At 43.5% G+C, this 24,851-nt stretch overlaps 1 protein-coding gene and 1 long non-coding RNA gene across 2 annotated transcripts in view; one reads left to right on the top strand and one right to left on the bottom strand.

The window, feature by feature from the left end:
• The window catches only part of LOC121535419 (caytaxin), a 29,193-nt gene extending 7,050 nt beyond the window's left edge, over positions 1–22,143 (top strand). The window contains exons 2-11 of the mRNA XM_041842461.2: positions 4,613–4,743; positions 9,206–9,261; positions 9,726–9,959; positions 10,221–10,376; positions 11,471–11,573; positions 11,919–12,050; positions 13,113–13,199; positions 13,671–13,769; positions 14,355–14,390; positions 22,057–22,143. Of these exons, the coding sequence (XP_041698395.1) occupies positions 4,673–4,743; positions 9,206–9,261; positions 9,726–9,959; positions 10,221–10,376; positions 11,471–11,573; positions 11,919–12,050; positions 13,113–13,199; positions 13,671–13,769; positions 14,355–14,390; positions 22,057–22,060 (978 nt within the window). The 5' untranslated portion in view covers positions 4,613–4,672 and the 3' untranslated portion in view covers positions 22,061–22,143. The remainder of the gene's footprint in view (positions 1–4,612; positions 4,744–9,205; positions 9,262–9,725; positions 9,960–10,220; positions 10,377–11,470; positions 11,574–11,918; positions 12,051–13,112; positions 13,200–13,670; positions 13,770–14,354; positions 14,391–22,056) is intronic.
• The window catches only part of LOC121535421, a 35,832-nt gene continuing 24,200 nt past the window's right edge, over positions 13,220–24,851 (bottom strand). The window contains exon 3 of the long non-coding RNA XR_005994740.1: positions 13,220–13,481. This is a non-coding gene — a long non-coding RNA (uncharacterized LOC121535421). The remainder of the gene's footprint in view (positions 13,482–24,851) is intronic.

The raw sequence follows: 24,851 nt of genomic DNA, 5'->3' as shown, positions 1-24,851 counted from the left end.
CAACGTATCAGTGCCTTGTCTCTAGTATATCAGGGCTACAACGTATCAGTGCCTTGTCTCTAGTATAGCAGGGCTACAACGTATCAGTGCCTTGTCTCTAGTACATCAGGGCTACAACGTATCAGTGCCTTGTCTCTACTATAGCAGGGCTACAACGTATCAGTGCCTTGTCTCTAGTATATCAGGGCTACAACATATCAGTGCCTTGTCTCTAGTATATCAGGGCTACAACGTATCAGTGCCTTGTCTCTAGTATATCAGGGCTACAACGTATCAGTGTCTTGTCTCTAGTATATCAGGGCTACAACGTATCAGTGCCTTGTCTCTAGTATATCAGGGCTACAACGTATCAGTGCCTTGTCTCTAGTATATCAGGGCTACAACGTATCAGTGCCTTGTCTCTAGTATATCAGGGCTACAACGTATCAGTGCCTTGTCTCTAGTATATCAGGGCTACAACGTATCAGTGTCTTGTTTCTAGTATATCAGGGCTACAACGTATCAGTGTCTTGTCTCTAGTATATCAGGGCTACAACGTATCAGTGCCTTGTCTCTAGTATATCAGGGCTACAACGTATCAGTGTCTTGTCTCTAGTATATCAGGGCTACAACGTATCAGTGCCTTGTCTCTAGTATATCAGGGCTACAACGTATCAGTGCCTTGTCTCTAGTATATCAGGGCTACAACGTATCAGTGCCATGTCTCTAGTATATCAGGGCTACAACGTATCAGTGCCTTGTCTCTAGTATATCAGGGCTACAACGTATCAGTGCCTTGTCTCTAGTATAGCAGGGCTACAACGTATCAGTGCCTTGTCTCTAGTACATCAGGGCTACAACGTATCAGTGCCTTGTCTCTACTATAGCAGGGCTACAACGTATCAGTGCCTTGTCTCTAGTATATCAGGGCTACAACATATCAGTGCCTTGTCTCTAGTATATCAGGGCTACAACGTATCAGTGCCTTGTCTCTAGTATATCAGGGCTACAACGTATCAGTGTCTTGTCTCTAGTATATCAGGGCTACAACGTATCAGTGCCTTGTCTCTAGTATATCAGGGCTACAACGTATCAGTGTCTTGTCTCTAGTATATCAGGGCTACAACGTATCAGTGTCTTGTCTCTAGTATATCAGGGCTACAACGTATCAGTGTCTTGTCTCTACTATATCAGGGCTACAACGTATCAGTGCCTTGTCTCTAGTATATCAGGGCTACAACGTATCAGTGTCTTGTCTCTAGTATATCAGGGCTACAACGTATCAGTGTCTTGTCTCTAGTATATCAGGGCTACAACGTATCAGTGTCTTGTCTCTAGTATATCAGGGCTACAACGTATCAGTGCCTTGTCTCTAGTATATCAGGGCTACAACGTATCAGTGCCTTGTCTCTAGTATATCAGGGCTACAACGTATCAGTGTCTTGTCTCTAGTATATCAGGGCTACAACGTATCAGTGCCTTGTCTCTAGTATATCAGGGCTACAACGTATCAGTGTCTTGTCTCTAGTATATCAGGGCTACAACGTATCAGTGTCTTGTCTCTAGTATATCAGGGCTACAACGTATCAGTGTCTTGTCTCTACTATATCAGGGCTACAACGTATCAGTGCCTTGTCTCTAGTATATCAGGGCTACAACGTATCAGTGTCTTGTCTCTAGCATATCAGGGCTACAACGTATCAGTGTCTTGTCTCTAGTATATCAGGGCTACAACGTATCAGTGTCTTGTCTCTAGTATATCAGGGCTACAACGTATCAGTGCCTTGTCTCTAGTATATCAGGGCTACAACGTATCAGTGTCTTGTCTCTAGTATATCAGGGCTACAACGTATCGGTGTCTTGTCTCTAGTATATCAGGGCTACAACGTATCAGTGCCTTGTCTCTAGTATATCAGGGCTACAACGTATCAGTGCCTTGTCTCTAGTATATCAGGGCTACAACGTATCAGTGCCTTGTCTCTAGTATATCAGGGCTACAACGTATCAGTGCCTTGTCTCTAGTATATCAGGGCTACAACGTATCAGTGTCTTGTCTCTAGTATATCAGGGCTACAACGTATCAGTGTCTTGTCTCTAGTATATCAGGGCTACAACGTATCAGTGTCTTGTCTCTAGTATATCAGGGCTACAACGTATCAGTGTCTTGTCTCTAGTATATCAGGGCTACAACGTATCAGTGCCTTGTCTCTAGTATATCAGGGCTACAACGTATCAGTGCCTTGTCTCTACTCTATATCAGGGCTACAACGTATCAGTGCCTTGTCTCTAGTATATCAGGGCTACAACGTATCAGTGTCTTGTCTCTAGTATATCCGGGCTACAACGTATCAGTGCCTTGTCTCTACTCTATATCAGGGCTACAACGTATCAGTGCCTTGTCTCTAGTATATCAGGGCTACAACGTATCAGTGCCTTGTCTCTAGTATATCAGGGCTACAACGTATCAGTGCCTTGTCTCTAGTATATCAGGGCTACAACGTATCAGTGCCTTGTCTCTAGTATATCAGGGCTACAACGTATCAGTGCCTTGTCTCTAGTATATCAGGGCTACAACGTATCAGTGCCTTGTCTCTAGTATATCAGGGCTACAACGTATCAGTGCCTTGTCTCTACTATAGCAGGGCTACAACGTATCAGTGCCTTGTCTGTGTCCCAGCTATGTCTGTGGACAATATGCACTGAGAAATCTCAGCTACATCCCGAACTGTGCATTATAGATTGATTCCATAGACAATATGTATAATACTGTTCTAAAAGTATCTATGTGGCATCTCCTCCCTGAAGCCTTATCTCACACGCCTGAAGTTCTCGCTGTCCACACATGACTACCCTCAGCTGAGCACAGGGCACGATTCACCAACATGACCTCACTTTGTACCCTGCCAGTCAATAGACCGTAGTGTACTGTACTGAATGATGATTGAATCATACCTTATTGTGATTTGATTACATCATCTTTTAAATAAAGGTACACTGAAGCTCAGATTATGTGGTTCCATCCCAGTGCACTTCTTCTGAACAGGGCCTATAGAGCTCTGGTCAAAAGTAGTGCACTATGTAGGGAATAGGGTGCCATTTGGAACGTATCCCAGTACTGGCTGACTGCATGAAGGACTTACGAAGAGGACTGAAGGATATCGCACAGAGACAACTCGATTATTAGTCAATTATTGCATTAGCGTGGTCATCCGTGTGTGTGAGAGTGTGTCTGTGTGTGTGAGAGTGTGTCCGTGTGTGTGAGAGTGTGTCTGTGTGTGTGAGAGTGTGTCTGTGTGTGTGAGAGTGTGTCTGTGTGTGAGAGTGTGTCTGTGTGTGTGAGAGTGCATCCGTGTGTGTGAGAGTGTGTCTGTGTGCGTGAGAGTGTGTCTGTGTGTGTTAGAGTGTGTCTGTGTGTGTGAGAGTGTGTCTGTGTGTGTTAGAGTGTGTCTGTGTGTGAGAGTGTCTCTGTGTGTGAGAGTGTGTCTCTGTGTGCGTGAGAGTGTGTCTGTGTGTGTGAGAGTGTGTCCGTGTGTGTGAGAGTGTATCTGTGTGTGTGAGAGTGTGTCTGTGTGTGAGAGTGTGTCTGTGTGCGTGAGAGTGTGTCTGTGTGTGAGAGTGTATCTGTGTGTGTGAGAGTGTGTATGTGTGCGTGTGATTACGTCTGTGCGTGTGATTGCAGGCTCTGGGCTTTCTTTGTATCAGAGACTGCTTGTTATCATGATAAAATAAAACAACTTATGTAGATTTACATTTGGATGAGATGAGTGTATCATTGAACCTGGACTCTCTACATCAGAAGTGAATATTGGTCAGTAGGACTAGGGAATCTCTATCTGTGAGCAGGGCACCATCTAGTGTTAGGGAAAGTAGAGATCTCTATCTTGAAAGGGAATAGGGTGCCATTTGCAGCGTTGCAGCTCTTGACACAAACCGTTGCACCTGACACCTACTCCAAACTCCGTTCAATGACAAGGACAGTTTGTTTTGTCCAGAAGGACCTGTGAGTTGTTCCATTGGAAAAGGACATTGTCGTTGTAATATCCTTGCCCTCAGCACAATGTGAAGGGTCACATCATGAGTTGATACTGTTTTTAGTCTCTGATTATTTTTATCACATTTTATATCATCCTTAGATGTTTCTATGTGTTTGTCATCTTTCCCCAGAGTATGGAAATGACTAGCTCTGGTCCAGGGTGTTACTGTGCATTCCTCGTTAGTGGAGAGACTAATGCCGTGGACCAGAGTTAGGAAATTACTCATTTTAGTTTTGGTTTGAACCCCATTGACACCACATTGTTTATTATTTCTCTCTCTGTGTGTCTTGAAAGAAAATAAAAAACGTGCAGACTGCGCTTACCAGCCTTGCCAGTATCACTTGTGTTTATTAAGCTTACCAGCCTTGTCAGTATCACTTGTGTTTATTAAGCTTACGTGTTGGCCTCACAACCTTGGTCAGACAGTGACTCCAGCCCTGAGTGAACACGTTGGTTATCATTTCTCTCTCTGGACATCTGACTGACAGGGACTCAGTTAGCACCTTGGTTAGGAGCAACAGTGTCTCTGTCTCTCTCTGACAGTGACTCAAAGAATGTTTGAGTGAGCATGCTGTTTATAATCTCTCTCTCTCTGACAGTGACCCCAGGGCCAACGCTGGTCCTGCTCCCCTGATTGGAGGTTGGGCACGGCAGAGGTCATGTCAGAGGTCACGGCACACATGGACAGCATGGAGGTTAAGGACGAGTGGCAGGATGAAGACTTCCCCAGGTAACACATAAACAAATAAATAAATGAGTAATGCATAGTAAAGACTTCCCCAGGTGTAGCGATTTATGAGGAAATTATCAGAGCAGGGTTTGAACCAGCAACCGTGTGTTTATGGGACGAGTGCACTACAACCTATGCCATAAAAGCCTGGGTCTCTTGGCAGAGGCAACTAACCTACATACAGGGTGGCTATATTGGCACCCTCACTATTTTCACATTCTGTTTTCTGTTTAATTCTATCAGAGACGTTTTGTAATGTTTGATTTCATGTCATGCGGTTCGACTCTCAACCTCAAATGTATAAAGTATAAAACAGTACTGTAATTACACAGTTATTACAGTGAATGTAAGTGATTAGTGATTAGCATGAAGAGAGATGATGGGTAGTACTACATTGACATACAGTGCCTTCAGAAAGTATTCACACCCCTTGACTTTTTCTACATTTTGTTGTGTTACAGCCTGAATTTAAAATGGATTGAACTGAGATTTTATGTCACTGCCTACACAAAATACTCCATAATGTCAAAAGTGTAATTATGTTTTTTGATTTTTTTTACAGATTAATAACAAATGAAAAGCTGAAATGTCTTGAGTTAATAAATATTCACAACCCTTTGTTATGGCAAGCCTAAATAAGTTCAGGCGTAAAAATGTGCTTAACAAGTCACATAATAAGTTGCATGGACTTACTCCGTGTGCAATAATAGTGTTTAACATGATTTTTGAATGACTACCTCATCTCTCTACCCCACACTTACAGTTATCTGTAAGGTCCCTCGGTCGAGCAGTGAATTTCAAACACAGATTCAACCACAAAGAGCAGGGAGGTTTTCTAATGCCTCGCAAAGAAGGGCACCTATTGGTAAATGGGTTAAAAAAAAGCAGACATTGAATATCCCTTTGTGCATGGTGAAGTTATTAATTACACTTTGGATGGTGTATCAATACACCCAGTCACTACAAAGATACAGGTGTCCTTCCTAACTAAGTTGCCGGAAAGGAAGGAAACCACTCACGGATTTCACCATGAGGCAAAAATGAAAATGTATGCACTCACTACTGTAAGTCACTCTGGATGAGAGCGTCTGCTAAAATGTCCTTAATACAAAGTGTTATGTTTGGGGTAAATGCAATACAACACATTACTGAGTACCACGCTCCATATTTTCAAGCATAGTGGTGGCTGCATTATGTTATGGGTATGCTTGTAATTGTTAAGGACTGGTGAGTTTCAGGATAAAAAAGAAACCGAATGGAGCTAAGCACAGGCAAAATCCTAGAGGAAAGCCTGGTTCAGTCTGCTTTCCACCAGACACTGGGAGATGAATTCACCTTTCAGCAGGACAATAACCTAAAACACAAGGCCAAATCTACACTGGAGTTGCTTACCAAGAAGACCGTGTGTGACGAGGTGTGAATGAAGGAGTCAGGCGCAGGAGGTAAAATACCGAAGTCCAGAGTTTATTCCGTTTACATAAATAAAACGCCCAAAGCGTCAAATTAAACTATACAAGGGAAAACATCCACCTTAGCATAAACACAGTGAATAATAGCTCAACCGAGCTACACGCTCTTCACAACAAAACAATCACTCACAAAGACAAGGGGAACAGAGGGAACACTTATACACATACTAATTAGGGGAATGAGCACCAGGTGTGTGTGATTGACAAGACATGACAAGTGGAGTGATGAGAATGGGATCGGCAGTAGCTAGTATTCCGGTGACGACGAACGCCGAAGCCTGCCCGAACCAGGAGGGGGGGCAGCCTCAGCGGAAGTCGTGACACAGTGACTGTCCCTGAGTGGACTAGTTACAGTTTGGACTTAAATCTACTTGGAAATCTATGGAACGACCTGAAAATGGCTGTCTAGCAATGATCAACAACCAATTCGACAGAGGTTGAAGAAAATTTGAAAAGAATAATGGGCAAATGTTGCACAATCAAGCTCTTACCCAGAAAGACTCACAGCTTTAATCGCTGCCAAAGGTGCTTCTAATTGACTCAGGGGTGTGAATGCTTATGTAAATGAGAAATTTCTGTATTTCATGTTCAATACATTTCAAAAAATATGTTTTCACTTTGTCATTATGGGGTATAGTGTGTAGATGGGTGAGATGTTTTTTTTATTTAATCCATTTTGATTTCAGGCTGTAACACAACACAATGTGGAATAAGTCAAGGGGTGTGAATACTTTATGAAGCAGTATACATGGAGGCTACACATTCAGCTCGGACTCTCATAACTTGAAACGGACTTATCATAAAACAGCCCTGTGTTACAACGGTATATAATTACCCATCAGTACGTAGACATGGGACAGGTTTTCTGGCACACGTCTTGAAACAGGGGGAAAACAATGGGTAGCAGGTGACTCATTACATCATCAGATTACATCATCAGATTACATCATCAGATGACATAATCAGTTATTCACCTCAGGGTTACGCCGGGGAAGCAAATGTTTTTTTTAAACGTGACTAATAAAAACCCTTCACCCTTGAGGGTTGTGTTCAGTAGGCATGAAATGTGAGAACCATTTTGAAACACTAAACACCTATGCTATACTAACTGAACCTATCAGGATGCAGGATGTAGACATGAGTTCAATAAGGCTTGGAATATGGGTGCAGTTTAACTCAAGACAAGCTCATGAATCGTATCTTTGAATTGATTGGGTTAGGGGTTATATCTGCAACAGACAATACCACATTATACTATACACTGTTTTCCCTGATTTTGACTAACTCACTAAAAACTGAACTAAGTCTGGGATGGGTAGAGGAGTAGTGATTCTCATGTTCAGAGTGTAATGAGGCAGGGTCGGACTGGGACCAGAAATCGGCCCTGGCATTTCTAACACACCAGCCCTTTTTTTCCTTGAGGGCCCCACACCAGCCCATTTTTTTCCTTGAGGTCCCCATTGTTAGATAATTCTAATTTTGCGCAGAAAACCCAAGTTAGACAGGCCCATTGAGCTAAAAATGGACCAGCCCATCTGACATTTGCCCGAAATGCCAGATTGCGAGTCTGCCGCTAGTAGGAGGCCCAAGGGTCTACTTGACATTCACTTTGGTTTCGTGTCTTCCTATTGTTATGTTTCTGAGCTGCAGCTAAGCCCCATGTACACTATTATGGTGCAGCTAAGCCCCATGTACACTATTATGGTGCAGCTAAGCCCCATGTACACTATTATGGTGCAGCTAAGCCCCATGTACACTATTATGGTGCAGCTAAGCCACATGTACACTATTATGGTGCAGCTAAGCCCCATGTACACTATTATGGTGCAGCTAAGCCCCATGTACACTATTATGGTGCAGCTAAACCCCATGTACACCACTATGGTGCAGCTAAGCCCCATGTACACTATTATGGTGCAGCTAAGCCCCATGTACACCATTATGGTGCAGCTAAGCCCCATGTACACTATTATGGTGCAGCTAAGCCACATGTACACCACTATGGTGCAGCTAAGCCACATGTACACTATTATGGTGCAGCTAAGCCCCATGTACACTATTATGGTGCAGCTAAGCCCCATGTACACTATTATGGTGCAGCTAAGCCACATGTACACTATTATGGTGCAGCTAAGCCCCATGTACACTACTATGGTGCAGCTAAGCCCCATGTACACTATTATGGTGCAGCTAAGCCCCATGTACACTATTATGGTGCAGCTAAGCCCCATGTACACTATTATGGTGCAGCTAAGCCCCATGTACACTATTATGGTGCAGCTAAGCCCCATGTACACCACTATGGTGCAGCTAAGCCCCATGTACACCACTATGGTGCAGCTAAGCCCCATGTACACTATTATGGTGCAGCTAAGCCCCATGTACACTATTATGGTGCAGCTAAGCCCCATGTACACCACTATGGTGCAGCTAAGCCCCATGTACACTATTATGGTGCAGCTAAGCCCCATGTACACTATTATGGTGCAGCTAAGCCCCATGTACACTATTATGGTGCAGCTAAGCCCCATGTACACCACTATGGTGCAGCTAAGCCCCATGTACACCACTATGGTGCAGCTAAGCCCCATGTACACCTGGTACATCCTGGTTCGAATCCAGGCTCTGTCGTAGCCGGCCGCGACCGGGAGACCCATGGGGCGGCGCACAATTGGCCCAGCGTCGTCCAGGGTAGGGGAGGGAATGGCCGGCAGGGATGTAGCTCAGTTAGTAGAGCATGGTGTTTGCAACGCCAGGGTTGTGGGTTCGATTCCCACGGGGGGTATGAAAAATAAATAAAAATAATGTATGCACTCACTAACTGTAAGTCGCTCTGGATAAGAGTGTCTGCTAAAATGTAAATGTAACAATAGTCTAGCTCCACAATACCAAGGCTCTGAACTCAGAAGTGTATTATTACCACTAACAATAATTTGCTAAAACAATTATTATAATGTCTTGGCAAACCTCTCTGTCTCTGTCGTCCCTACCAGGCCTCTACCAGAAGATGGATACATGGAGGACGGGGGGCTCACTGACAACACGACAAGTAAGTAGAGCAAAAATGTACTTTCTCCAGTCCAACAATTCAAACATTTCTGCCAGTAATACAATTGAGAATACAAGAAACTGTTCATTATGATAACCTCTCCTCTCCTCTCCTCTCCTCTCCTCTCCTCTCCTCTCCTCTCCTCTCCTCTCCTCTCCTCTCTTTTCTCTCCTCTCCTCCTTCTCTTCTCCTCTCTCTCCTCTCTTCTTTCCTCTCTTCTCTTCTCTTCTCTTCTCTTCTCTTCTCTTCTCTTCTCTTCTCTTCTCTTCTCTTCTCTTCTCTTCTCTTCTCTTCTCTTCTCTTCTCTTCTCTTCTCTTCTCTTCTCTTCTCTTCTCTTCTCTTCTCTTCTCTCCTCTCCTCTCCCTCTCCTCTCCTCTCCTCTCCTCTCCTCTCCTCTCCTCTCCTCTCCTCTCCCCTCGCCTCCTTTCTACACCCTCGCCTCCCCTTCTGTGTCCTCTACTAGCTCCCCCTAACACCCTGAATATTGGTGTCGGGGATGAGTCGTCGGCCCTGCGTAAGCGCCGTACGCTGGTAGCCCCGGACATGAACGTGTCATTGGACCAGAGCGAGGGTTCCGTCCTGTCAAATGACTTTCTGGGTAACCCTGACGACCTGGACATCAACGTGGACGACATGGACACGCCTGACGACGACTCCCTGGAGTTCATCACCAACGGCAACGAGCTGGAGTGGGAAGGTCAGACAGGGGTCAGGGGTCACATGGTCTGGGTGGAATGGGAATGGGGTGTGGGGGGGACAGACATGTGACAAGAGTAGTGATTTTCATGGAAACAAGACGTGAATACAATACACACTTGACCAAATTGGTGGTTTAAAGGTACAATTAGGACATCATTTTCAGATCAATCAAGACAAGTGAGCAACTTCCCTTCAGGATTTCATGTTCTCTGATGAAACTGAGATGCAAGTATATTAAGAGGATCCTTGCTGTTTTCAGACGACACTCCTATAGTGAGTTCCAAGGGTCTGACTGGAAGCCAGACAGAGGAGGAGGAGGCAGGCAGACTGTGGAGGACAGTGATCATAGGAGACCAGGAACAGAGGATAGACATGGCTGTCATCAGACCATACCTAAGGGTGGTCACACACGGAGGTTGGTGTCAGGGGATGGAGGTGACGTGTGTGTGTGTGTGTGTGTGCTCTGAAATGAACAGTCATTATTCACCCTTTTCTCCTTTCAATTCAATTCAATTTAAGGGCTTTATCAGCATGGGAAACATATGTTAACATTGCCAAAACAAGTGAAATAGATAATAAACAAAAGTGAAATAAACAATAAAAAAATAAAATAATATTAACAGTAAACATTACACTCACAAAAGTTCCAAAAGAATAAAGACATTTCAAATGTCAGATTATGTATATATACAGTGTTGTAACAATGTGCAAATAGTTAAAGTACAAATGGGAAAATAAATAAACATAAATATAGGTTGTATTTACAATGGTGTTTGTTCTTCACCGGTTGCCCTTTTCTTGTGGCAACAGGTCACAAATCTTGCTGCTGTGATGGCACACTGTGGTATTTCACCCAACAGATATGGGAGTTTATCAAAATTGGGTTTGTTTTCTAATTATTTGTGGATCTCTGTAATCTGAGGGAAATATGTGTCTCTAATATGGAGGTTAGGAAGTGCAGCTCAGTTCCACCTCATTTTGTGGGCAGTGTGCACATAGCCTGTCTTCTCTTGAGAGCCAGGTCTGCCTACGGCGGCCTTTCTCAATAGCAAGGCTATGCTCACTGAGTCTGTACATAGTCAAAGCTTTCCTTAATTTGGGGTCAGTCACAGTGGTCAGGTATTCTGCCACTGTGTACTCTCTGTTTAGGGCCAAATAGCATTCTAGTTTGCTCAGTTTTTTTGTTAATTATTTTCAATGTGTCAAGTAATTCTCTTTTTGTTTTCTCATGATTTGGTTGGGTCTAATTGTGTTGTTGTCCTGGGGCTCTGTGGGGTCTGTTTGTGTTTGTGAACAGAGCCCCAGGACCAGCTTGCTTAGGGGACTCTTCTCCAGGTTCATCTCTCTGTAGATGATGGCTTTGTTATGGAATGTTTGGGAATCACTTCCTTTAAGGTGGTTGTAGAATTTAACGGCTCTTTTCTGGATTTTGATAATTAGCGGGTATCGGCCTAATTCTGCTCTGCATGCATTATTTGGTCTCTCTATCTCTCCCTCTTCCTCTCTCAGGTTACTATGGTGAGGGTCTGAATGCCATCATAGTGTTTGCGGCTTGTTACCTGCCAGAGAGCAGCTGTGAGGACTACACTTACATCATGGAGAACCTCTTCCTGTAAGAACCCACACCAAGCTCCTTCATGGTGAAAATAACAGCCGTTGTCCCAAGAGCCATACAATAGCTAGGGCCAGGAGTTCTACCTGACCACATGTGATCTGGGCAGGAAAACTCCAGAGACCTTGTTAAAGTCTGTGACTGGAGTTTTTTTCCTAGTCAGGTTGCATGGTCAGGAACAACTCCAGGCCTTGTACAGAATCAGTGGATTTGAATTTGAGCTGTCCTCCTTCACAAAGTCATTTATTTAACTTTTTTTTTTTTACATCTGCATTATTTTAATTTTTTTTAACCCAATCAGATTTGATGTGGGTTGTGATGTGCTGTGTGTTGTCTCCTCGTCAGCTTTGTGATCAGTAGCCTGGAGTTGTTGGTGGCTGACGACTACATGATCATCTATCTGAACGGAGCTACGCCTCGCAGGAGGATGCCTGGTATCAGCTGGCTAAAGAGGTGCTACCACACCATCAACAGGAGGTAAACGATAACTTACAGAATGCACCTTTAAATGTTGTGTCAGGTTCATTGTATTTATCGTGTGTAATGTCATGTTTACGATGTGTTTATAGATGTGTAATGTCATGTTTATGATGTGTTTATAGATGTGTAATGTCATGTTTATGATGTGTTTATAGATGTGTAATGTCATGTTTATGATGCGTTTATAGATGTGTAATGTCATGTTTATAATGTGTTTATAGATGTGTAATGTCATGTTTATGATGTGATTATAGATGTGTAATGTCATGTTTATGATGTGTTTATAGATGTGTAATGTCATGTTTATGATGTGTTTATAGATGTGTAATGTCATGTTTATGATGTGTTTATAGATGTGTAATGTCATGTTTATGATGTGTTTATAGATGTGTAATGTCATGTTTATGATGTGTTTATAGATGTGTAATGTCATGTTTATGATGTGTTTATAGATGTGTAATGTCATGTTTATGATGTGTTTATAGATGTGTAATGTCATGTTTATGATGTGTTTATAGATGTGTAATGTCATGTTTACGATGTGTTTATAGATGTGTAATGTCATGTTTATGATGTGTTTATAGATGTGTAATGTCATGTTTATGATGTGTTTATAGATGTGTAATGTCATGTTTATGATGTGTTTATAGATGTGTAATGTCATGTTTATGATGTGTTTATAGATGTGTAATGTCATGTTTATTGATGTGTTTATAGATGTGTAATGTCATGTTTATGATGTGTTTATAGATGTGTAATGTCATGTTTATGATGTGATTATAGATGTGTAATTTCATGTTTACGATGTTTTCTCCACTGCGGTCCCGTCAATGTGGATAGGGGGGGTGCAATGTCATGTTTATGATGTGTAATGTCATGATTATAATGTGCTTATAGATGTGTAATGTCATGATTATAATGTCCTTATAGATGTGTAATGTCATGATTATAATGTGCTTTTAGATGTGTAATGTCATGTTTATGATGTGCTTATAGATGTGTAACCTATGCTGTATGAACATACAGTTAATGTAAATCGTATTTTAATGTCCTCTGCAGGTTGAAGAAGAATCTGAAGTGGCTGGTCATTGCTCACCCGTCCTGGTTCATCCGTACAGTCTTGGCCATCTCCAGACCCTTTATCAGGTTAGACCCCTGATCGTCATCATCATCACTGCACCTGGGGAGGGCATGGGAGCAGGGAGGAGCAGCCTCGGGACTTAGAGGGAGGGCATGGGAGCAGGGAGGAGTAGCCTCGGGACTTAGAGGGAGGAGCAGCCTCGGGACTTAGAGGGAGGGCATGGGAGCAGGGAGGAGCAGCCTCGGGTCTCAGAGGGAGGAGCAGCCTCGGGACTCAGAGGGAGGAGCAGCCTCGGGACTTAGAGGGAGGAGCAGCCTCGGGACTCAGATCCTTTCTGAGATGTGAACCTAAAGAACCATTAGAGCAAACAATGTTAATCTGGTTCTAATATTTCATGGACAGACTCCCGTAACATAACTGGTATCGCATCTGACCCAATTATGCAAGATTTTAGTTCTGGGCTTCCGAGATTAATGTGATTCAGACTATAAAAATATATCTTCCTCTCTCCATCCATCTGTCTCTCTCCGCTGCAGTGTCAAGTTCATGGACAAGATCCGTTATGTTCACACATTGGATGAGTTGAGCCAGCTGATCCCTATGGACCACATACAGATTCCAGAATGTGTCCTGCAGTAAGTCCCAACCGCCACCAGGGGTCGCCAATGAAGCACCTGCTCAACCTGCTGACCTTACTGTAGACACAGTGGGTTACAATCACTTAGCCTAGCTATGGAATGTGTGCTATGTACACCACAGGAGGTTGGTGGCACCTTAATTGGGGAGGACGGGCTCATGGTAATGGCTGGAGCGGAATCAGTGGAATGGTGTCAAATACATAAAACACAGGATTTCCATGTGTTTGATGCAATTCCATTTGCTCCGTTCCGGCAATTATTATGAGCCGTCCTCCCCTCAGCAGCCTCCTGTTATATATATGTTATTTATGTGTACAGAATGAGTACATGTATGTAGGTCTATATGTTTACACAGGCAGCCTTATTCTGATCTTTTTCCACTAGATCAGAATTGGGCTGCCTAAACGCCGCATAAGAGAGCTTTGAATATAAGGCTCTAAATCAGAGTGATCCCTCTCATTGCAAAAGATTGCAAAGATGGTTAGCTGTCAGGAATAGAAAATAAAACTAAACTAGTTGTTTCTGGAAGAAAAAAAACAACAACATTACAATCACAATCACCCTTGCTGTTTTTATTTGCAGATATGATGAGCAGAAGATTACAGCACAAAAAGAAAGGTATGTTTTATGGGATAAGCGTTAATACACTACATTACCAAAAGTATGTTGACACGTGCTCGTCGAACATCTCATTCCAAAATCATGGGCACTAATATGGAGTTGGTCCTCCCTTTGCTGCTATAACAGCCTCCACTCTTCTGGGAAGGCTTTCCACTAGATGTTGGAACATTGCTGTGGGGACTTGCTTCCATTCAGCCACAAGAGCATTAGTGAGGTCGGGTACTGATGTTGGGCGATTAGGCCTGGCTCGCAGTCGGTGTTCCAATTCATCCCAAAGGTGTTCGATGGGGTTGAGGTCAGGCCAGTCAAGTTCTTCCACACCGATCTCTTCAACCATTTCTGTATGGACCTCGCTTTGTGCACGGGTGCATTGTCATGCTGAAACAGGAAAGGGCCTTCCCCAAACTGTTGCCACAAACTTTACAGTTGGTACTATGCATTGGGGCAGGTAGCGTTCTCCTGGCATACGCCAAACCAGATTTGTCCGTCGGACTGCCAGATGGTGAAGCGTGATTCATCACTCCAGAGAACGTGTTTCCACTGCTCCAGAGTCCAATGGCGGCGAGCTTTACACCACTCCAGCCGACGCTTGGCATTGCGCATGGTGATCTTAGGCTGCTCGGCCATGGAAACCCATTTCATGAAGCTCCCGACGAACAGTTCTTGTGCTGACGTTGCTTCCAGAGACAGTTTGGAACTCGGTAGTGAGTGTTGCAACCGAGGACAGGCGATTTTTTACACGATAAGCGCTTAAGCGCTCGGCATTCCCTTGTGTGGCCTACCACTTCGCTGCTGAGCCGTTGTTGCTCCTAGACGTTTCCACTTCACAATAACAGCACTTACAGTTGACCGGGGCAGCTACGTTGAAAGTCACTGAGCTCTTCAGTATGGGCCATTCTACTGACAATGTTTGTCTATGGAGATTACTTGGCTGTGTGCTCGATTTTCAGCAGTGGGTGTGGCTGAAATAGCCCAATCCACTAATTTTGAAGGGGTGTCCACATACTAGTGTACATATGTCCTATAATTTATAATGTCCTGCCCATAATAAATATCTCTTATGGAGTCCATAGCCAGGAAAAGGAGCTGGAGCATATCAAGTATACACCCCCCATGGAAAGGTGAGCCCATTTCACTGCGCAGACAGTGCAGCTTCTGTACAGTACAAAGAGGTTCACAAATCCAATCGATTCCTTCTTTACGTTGCCTGAGACTTTTCCACAATCAACCTAGCAGGCAAAACTGGTTGAACCGATGCCATCTCAATCAGATAACAATCAGTTCAGGTTGTGAACTAATTGTAGTGAGATCATGTTGACCAGCTTTGCCCGCTGGGAAGAGGCTTTGTTGAGGTAAAACAGTCCTTTCGGCATCACCGCGACCCCCGTAGCTCTGGTCCAGGGCATTACATGCGACAGTGAAGCTCAGCATCAGAAAGACGCACATAACACCCTGGACCGGAGCTATGCGACCCATTGCTTTGCGTCACATGCTTGTATTGCATCGTGGCAACAACAGGCTACAACACACACAGCAGGAGCTGCAGGTGTGACGCTTCTACTGAGTCGTGTTTACAGGCCGAGGTCAATGTTAGAGGACACCTCTCACAGCCTTTGACATTAGGTAACAGCTCTCCTCCTACTCTGACCCCTTTCAGTTCTACCAACTACAATCTGTTCTTACTAATCATGAGGTTTTCATGTCAGTCAATTTAACCTAACTGTATGTTCCACGTCTATTAGGAGGACATCATTAGGACATATATCTAAAGGACACCCTTTTCTTAGGATTTTAACTGTCTGTCAGTTTGTCCATGCTTCACATTAGGACGTTAGGACTCACCATTAACATTTACATAATTGGGTCCCTCCCCTCTCTTACAGCGACAGGACATGTATACCCCCCTCCCCTCTCTCTTACAGCGACAGGACATGTATACCACCCCCCTCTCTTACAGCGACAGGACATGTATACCACCCCCCTCTCTTACAGCGACAGGACATGTATACCACCCCCCCTCTCTTACAGCGACAGGACATGTATACCACCCCCCCCTCTCTTACAGCGACAGGACATGTATACCACCCCCCTCTCTTACAGCGACAGGACATGTATACCACCCCCCCTCTCTTACAGCGACAGGACATGTATACCACCCCCCTCTCTTACAGCGACAGGACATGTATACCACCCCCCTCTCTTACAGCGACAGGACATGTATACCACCCCCCTCTCTTACAGCGACAGGACATGTATACCACCCCCTCTCTTACAGCGACAGGACATGTATACCACCCCCTCTCTGACAGCGACAGGACATGTATACCACCCCCTCTCTTACAGCGACAGGACATGTATACCACCCCCCTCTCTTACAGCGACAGGACATGTATACCACCCCCCTCTCTTACAGCGACAGGACATGTATACCCCCCCCCTCTCTTACAGCGACAGGACATGTATACCACCCCCCCCTCTCTTACAGCGACAGGACATGTATACCACCCCCCTCTCTTACAGCGACAGGACATGTATACCACCCCCTCTCTTACAGCGACAGGACATGTATACCACCCCCCCTCTCTTACAGCGACAGGACATGTATACCACCACCCCTCTCTTACAGCGACAGGACATGTATACCACCACCCCTCTCTTATAGAGAGAGTACACCCCCTCCTCCTTCTTGACATTAATTTAATGTCTGTTACATAAAGCTCATCTGATCCTCTCCTTAGCACATTGTATCTCTCTATCCCTGCCAAAGTTCAGTGCTATTTATACTAGGAAACATCACTAGGACATAACTAGAACGGAGCTGCAGCTGGTTGAGACTAGGAAAGTACCCTCCCCCCAGAGTCTCACAACCCTAGTGTCCCACTACCCTAGTGTTTCACAACCCTAGTGTCTCACCACCCTAGTGTCTCACCACCCTAGTGTTTCGTCACCCTAGTGTCCACCACCCTAGTGTCTCACCACCCTAGTGTCTTACTACCCTAGTGTCTTACTACCCTAGTGTTTCACAACCCTAGTGTTTCGTCACCCTAGTGTCCACCACCCTAGTGTCTCACCACCCTAGAGTCACACCACTCTAGTGTCACAGCCCTCCACCACAATTCTGTCTCACCACCCTAGTGTCCCAGCCCTCTACCATCCCAGTGTCTCACTACCCTAGTGTCCCACCACCCTAGTGTTTCAACACCCTAGTGTCTCACCACCCTAGTGTCTCACTACCCTAGTGTCTCACCACCCTAGATTCTCACGACCCTAGAGTCTCACCACCCTAGTGTCTCACCACCCTAGTGTCTCAACACCCTAGATTCTCACCACCCTAGAGTCTCACCACCCTAGTGTCTCACCACCCTAGTGTCTCAACACCCTAGTGTCTCACCACCCTAGTGTCTCACCACCCTAGAGTCTCACCACCCTAGAGTCTCACCACCCTAGGGTCCCAGCCCTCCAACACCCTAGTGTCTCACCACCCTAGTGTTTCACCACCCTACAGGGGTGAGAGGATCAATAAATAATATAACACGAGGACTACCTTACCTCAGTGGAATGCTATCAATGAGGACTACCTTACCTCAGTGGAATGCTATCAATGAGGACTACCTTACCTCAGTGGAATGCTATCAATGAGGACTACCTTACCTCAGTGGAATGATATCAATGAGGAATTAGCCACTGCAGCGTGTTAAGTTTTATTTATATAGCACACAGTGGGCTGTACTGTGGGGTGTTGAGTTGTATTGTAGACAGTGGGCTGTATTATTATTTTTTTTTAAAGTAATTTAAAAATGTATGTTATATATACTGTATATATATATACAGTACCAGTCAAAAGTTTGGACACACCTACTCATTCAAGGGTTTTTCTTTATTTTTACTATTTTATACATTGTATAATAATAGGGTGACATCACAACTATTAAATAACACATATGGAATCATGTAGTAACCAAAAAAGTGTTAAACAAATATATTTTAAATTTTAGATTCTTCAAAGTAGCCAACCTTTGCCTTGATGACAGCTTTGCACACTCTTGGCATTCTCTCAGCCAGCTTCATGAGGAATGATTTTCCAACAGTCTTGAAGGAGTTCCCAAATATGATGAGCACTTGTTGGCTGCTTTTCCTTCACTCTGTGGTCCAATTCATCCCAAACCATCTCAATTGGGTTGAGGTCGGGTGATTGTGGAGGCCAGGTCATCTGATGCACTCCATCACTCTCCTTCTTGGTCAAATAGCCCTCACACAGCCTGGAGGTGTGTTTTGGGTCATTGTACTGTTGAAAAACAAATGATAGTCCCAATAAGCGCAAACCAGATGGGATGGCGTATCACTGCAGAATGCTGTGGTAGCCATGCTGGTTAAGTGTGCCTTGAATGCTAAATAAATCACTGACAGTGTCACCAGCAAAGCACCATCACACCTCCTCCATCCACATGCAGAGATCATCCGTTCACCTACTCTGCGTCTCACAAAGACACGGCGGACAGATTTCCACCGGTCTAATGTCCATTGCTCGTGTTTCTTGGCCCAAGGAAGTCTCTTCTTCTTATTGGTGTCATTTAGTAGTGGTTTCTTTGCAGCAATTCGACCATGAAGGCCTGATTCACGCAGTCTCCTCTGAACAGTTGATGTTGAGATGTGTCTGTTACTTGATCTCTGTGAAACATTTATTTGGGCTGCAATCTAAGGTGCAGTTAACTCTAATGAACTTATCCTCTGAAGCAGAGGTAACTCTGGGTCTTCCTTTCCTGTGGCGGTCCTCATGAGAGCCAGTTTCATCATAGTGCTTGATGGTTTTTGCAACTGCACTTGAAGAAACATTGAAAGTTCTTGAAATTGTCTTAAAGTAATGATGGACTGTCGTTTCTCTTTGCTTATTTGAGCTGTTCTTGTCATAATATGGACTTGGTCTTTTACCAAATAGGGCTATCTTCTGTACACCACCCCTACCTTGTCACAACACAACTGATTGGCTCAAACGCAAGAAGGAAATCAATTCCACAAATTAACTTTTAACATTTTTAACAATTTTTAACTTTTAAAACGTTTAACAAGGCACACCTGTTAATTGAAATGCATTCCAGGTGACTACCTCATGAAGCTGGTTGAGAGAATACCAAGAGTGTGCATATCTGTCATCAAGGCAAAGGGTGGCTACTTTGAAGAATCTCAAATATAAAATATATTTTGATTTGTTTAACACTTTTTTGGTTACTACATGATTCCATATGTGTTATTTCATAGTTTTGATGTATTCACTATTATTCTACAATGTAGAATATAGTAAAAATAAAGAAAACCCCTTGAATCAGTAGGTGTGTCCAAACTTTTGACTCGTACTGTATATATATATATATTTTTTTTTTATTCATTTTTTAGATGTTGAATGAATTACTAAACTTCATTTTTAAGCCCATGTTTTATTATTATTATTATTATTATTATTATTATTATTATTATTATTTATTATAATAATATCTGTCAGCTCTATATTGTGGAGGGGGCACACTGACTCGACCAGGCAAAGACCAGGCAAATCTCACAAGTATCAGACACCTCATGCTCCCAGCTACTATCCAATCAAATCATTATCCCACTCCTGGTTAGCCACAATTGGCTTAGAAAGCCAAACATAGCACAATATCTTCCAATTAATTTCCAGCAACATTGCCCCTGTATGTCTGTGTGGTGCGCACGTTTGTCTATCATTCACTTAATGTAGCCAGTTATGATGACTGTCTTATGGTTAGAAAGACTTTCCCCAAAAACCTTCTCAATTAAATGTAATCTGCAAAGTAGGCTTACCTGGCAGAATCATATCATGATTATTTTTATCAATCGGGTGGGCTTTTGTTTTGCAAACTCTGTCATGGCATATGCAGAAGCAAATAGACCAGCACATTCCTCTCTCACAAAATGCGCAGTTAAAGAAGTATTACACAAAAACGTCTACATTTTTATTACAGTTTTATTTTATGTGATTTAAGCATCGACACTAACTTATAACATCCAATGTCATTGTTTCTCTATGAATAATTGCAATTTTGAGAGTAGAAAACGGAAAACATTGGAAAAAAATATAACCGAAAATGTGGGAAATAACAAAGAGTGTGCCTATTTGAAAGCTAGGAGAAATTTTTTTTGAGTAGCTCACGACATGTTTCATAATATGAAAGTAGCTCTCATGCTAGAAAAGGTTGGAGACCGTTGCTCTAGAGCGGGTAGACAGTATTGTCAGTGGAGGAGAGTGTTGAGTGACACACACAGCTTTTGATTTGATTTTAGCTGCCGGTGAAGGGCAGGAGTCGCAGTAGGTATTTTTGTAAATTAATTTGATCAAGCTATGTAGCCTTTTGATTCCTTTTTGATGAATAAATAAAACAAACGTGTTTGAGTCTCCCGAGTGGCGCAGTGGTCTAAGGCACTGCATCGCAGTGCTAGCTGTGCCACTAGAGATCCTGGTTCGAGACCGGGAGACCCATGGGGCGGCGCGCAATTGGCCCAGGGTAGGGGAGGGAATGGCCGGCAGGGACGTAGCTCAGTTGATAGAGCATGGGGTTTGCAACGCCAGGGTTGTGTGTTCGATTCCCACAGGGGGTATGAAGAAAAATTATGTATGCACTCACTAACTGTAAGTCGCTCTGGATAAGAGCATCTGCTAAATGACGTAAATGTAGTTGTTTCTCTGTAATACTAGCCACCTAGCAATTTGATGAAGTTGCCTTTAGCTAGCCAGCTAGATAGAATTATGTATAATGATTATGGCTCTAGGTTGCAGGAAAAAGCTGTTTCAGGTTGTTTGAAAAATGCAAAATTCTCTAAATTCCAGAGAGGGGCCAACCTCACGTACTTTGTGCCCCCTCTAAAATAATGGGTACACGATACCCCTGCCCATGAAGGTGGTTAACCTCCAAGACCGCCCGTTTACACTGGAGACCAAAGCTCTGCCCGCAAGTGGCTGTGTTCTTTTATGTTACACTGCAAAAGTAAGGTTAATGGAAGCTCTACATTCTCACTCTCTCACAGTAGCAGAGACATCACAGACATGCTCCTGCCACAGCTGTCATTTAGGCAGGGACATACACCAGTGATCTGGGATGGAATGGTCCGGAAAATGGAAAGAAGGAAGGGCCACTATCTGTTCTGTACAGGGGGAGAGGAAGTAGAGGACATTATAAATAATGAAACTGAGGCGGTGTAACTCAAGGTGTTCCTCACTGGAATGATATCAATGATGAGAATTCAGCTACTGGGCTCAGCAATTGTTTTTTATATGAAGTTGTTGTTGGTGGTGGTAGTGATGGTGATGGTGACAATGATGATGGTGATGTTGATGGTTATGGTGATGATGGTAGTGGTGGTGGGTGTGGTAGTGATGATGATGATGATGATGATGATGATGACGGTGGTGGTGACAAGGATGATGATGATGTGATGATGATGGTGATGTTGATGATGATGGTGATGATGATGGTGAGGTGATGATGGTGGTGGTAGTGATGTTGAAGATGATGGTGAGGTGATGATGGTGGTGGTGACGATGGTGATGTTGATGGTGATGGTGATGTTGATGATGATGGTGGTAGTGGTAATGATGATGATGATGATGGTGATGATGATTTAATTGTGTGTTTATCTAAAACCATTCCAGGTAAAACAAGAATTCACCACCCTGCTGAGGATCTATGAATACAGGGTAAAAGACTTCTCGGCTGAAGTTAAAGGACTAATGGAGGACTGATGAGGGCTGGTGGGTGAAGATGACATTACATCAACATCATCCTACATTGTCCTACTTTCCACACAGCAGATACCTTGGTCTGTCTGTGTAATTATGGAATACTGACCTACACCACCCTGTCCCATGGAATAAACCTACCCTGGCAGATAGCCTGACCCCTGTCCCATGGAATAAACCTACCCTGGCAGATAGCCTGACCCCTGTCCCATGGAATAAACCTACCCTGGCAGATAGCCTGACCCCTGTCCCATGGAATAAACCTACCCTGGCAGATAGCCTGACCCCTGTCCCATGGAATAAACCTACCCTGGCAGATAGCCTGACCTCCATCCGATTGGAATAAACCTACCCTGGCAGATAGCCTGACCTCCATCCGATTGGAATAAACCTACCCTGGCAGATAGCCTGACCTCCATCCGATTGGAATAAACCTACCCTGGCAGATAGCCTGACCTCCATCCGATTGGAATAAACCTACCCTGGCAGATAGCCTGACCTCCATCCGATTGGAATAAACCTACCCTGGCAGATAGCCTGACCTCCATCCGATTGGAATAAACCTACCCTGGCAGATAGCCTGGCCTCTGTCCCATGGAATAAACCTACCCTGGCAGATAGCCTGGCTTCCACTGACTCTTTAGTGCAGATGCACAACCATTTCTTCTTGCATGGATAAATCAGCTGTTCTCTAGACTACTGCATGATGAACATTTATTGGCCTGATGCAAGACGGCTGGATGAACTCTGTGAAATGTGTTTATTTCCTTCAACGGGACAAAAACAGGCATTGGTTGGACAACCCAGATGTACATAGTTGTAATAAAGCTCCCTGTAGCTCAGTTGGTAGAGCATGGAGCTTGCAACGCCAGGGCTGTGGGTTTGATTCCCACGGGGGGGGGCAGTATGAAAAATGTATGCACTCACTTCACTGTAAGTCGCTCTGGATAAGAGCGTCTGTTAAATGACTAAAATGTAAATGTCAAAATGTAATAACATTGTAATAATGTCATGTATTAACATTGCTGTAACATAAGTATGGAGGTATATGTGTGCAATAATGTTTGATATAAGTGTTTTGGTTATCTACATGTTTTTATTCAATATGTAAATCAAAATGTTTTTAAATTATGTGCAATAAGCAGTTCCTCTTCTGAATTGACTGAAACATGTTTTAACTTTCTTTGTTGCTCCTTTGTGTGTTGTTGTGTTTTCCGAAGGTTACTAGACAGACGGCACGCTGGTTCAAGTTTTCCTCCTCATAATCTGGGATTTTAAAAAAAACTAGCCTGGGTAAAAAATAAACCTAGCCTGGGTAAAAGACTAGCCTGGGTACCAGTCTTTTTTCTATCATTCCACGCCTTGTCACTCCTTGTCATGCAATGTTTGGAGTGGAATGATAGTACAGACTGGTACCCAGGCTAGATGAAAACATTACTGATGCTCTTAGTTTCCTGGTTTATTGATGATCTGCCTCAATTCCTCTATTTTCTTATTTTCCATTAATATATTGTTACACATATGATGCAATGTATTTAGAGAACCTAATGAACGGTTTAGAACCTAATGAACGGTTTAGAACCTAATTAACTGTTTAAATTATTTGAAATTATATATTATTATGTGCCGTTCATTGTTTGTAATAAAATGTAATTGGAAAAATCCCATCAAGATGCACCAGTCCTTGCTATCGTACGGTCTCTCCATATAATTTGACCTTATTTCACCTATTAAAGTGTTGTTGTTATCGTGAGTGCATTGGAATGTTTTTAATTAGTAGTTTGATTGACTGGCAGCTAAAAACAGAGAGCTTTTATTGCTGCTACTTATGAGAACATAGCTCTTATGTACACACACACACAGTTATTTATTATTATTTAGTCATTTAGCAGACGCTCTTATCCAGAGCGACTTACAGGAGCAATTAGGGTTAAGTGCCTTGCTCAAGGGCACATCGACAGATTTTTCACATAGTCGGCTCGGGGATTAGAACCAGCGACCTTTCGGTTACTGGCACAACGCTCTTAACCACTAAGCTACTGTTGCTGCTGAGGCTGTAAACACAATGGCATCAAAGGTAATAAAACTGGAATAGACGAGCACATTGTAAAAATATATCCTTATAGATGAACTCCAGGCCTATATAGTGCCAAGTGTTTTTCCTGGTTAGGTCAGAGCCTTATTTTTGGCTCTGCATGGTTCAACTCCTGGCCCACTTGACATAAGCGAACCCTGTAAACATATCAGTCATTCCGTGAGTCCTTATATAATTATTGTCCGATAAACAAATTATTTTTAGATACAGATCAAAATATTGTCCTCCCTTGTTCTGTACTGTTCTGTACTCTCCTCTCCCCCTGTTCTGTCCTCTGCTGTCCCCCTATCTGTCCTGTCCTCTCCTGTCAGCCTATGTCCTGTTTTGTCCTCTCCTGTCCTCTCCTGTCTTGCCATCAGTATTGTTATAGTCAAGGTCAAGAAATGGAAGAATGACTGGTTTCTCTGTTGCAGAGATTGTGCTGATCAGCAGGAAGCTGTAAGTGAATTGTGTTAGAAATGTTATCATCACATGATGTCTGTCTGTCAACCTTTCGCTTCTACTACTACAGTTTACTACAGTGGCAGCGTCCCAAATGACAACCTATTCACTATAGAGTGCAAATCATTAGGGTATCATTTGGGACACAGCCAGCTTCTCCTTTTAGATGTTT

This window comes from Coregonus clupeaformis, chromosome 21 (genome assembly GCF_020615455.1).
Source record: "Coregonus clupeaformis isolate EN_2021a chromosome 21, ASM2061545v1, whole genome shotgun sequence".
In the NCBI taxonomy this organism is placed as follows: Eukaryota; Metazoa; Chordata; class Actinopteri; order Salmoniformes; family Salmonidae; genus Coregonus; species Coregonus clupeaformis.
Note: the sequence above shows the minus strand (reverse complement) of the source record. Positions and strands in the feature narration are given on the sequence as shown.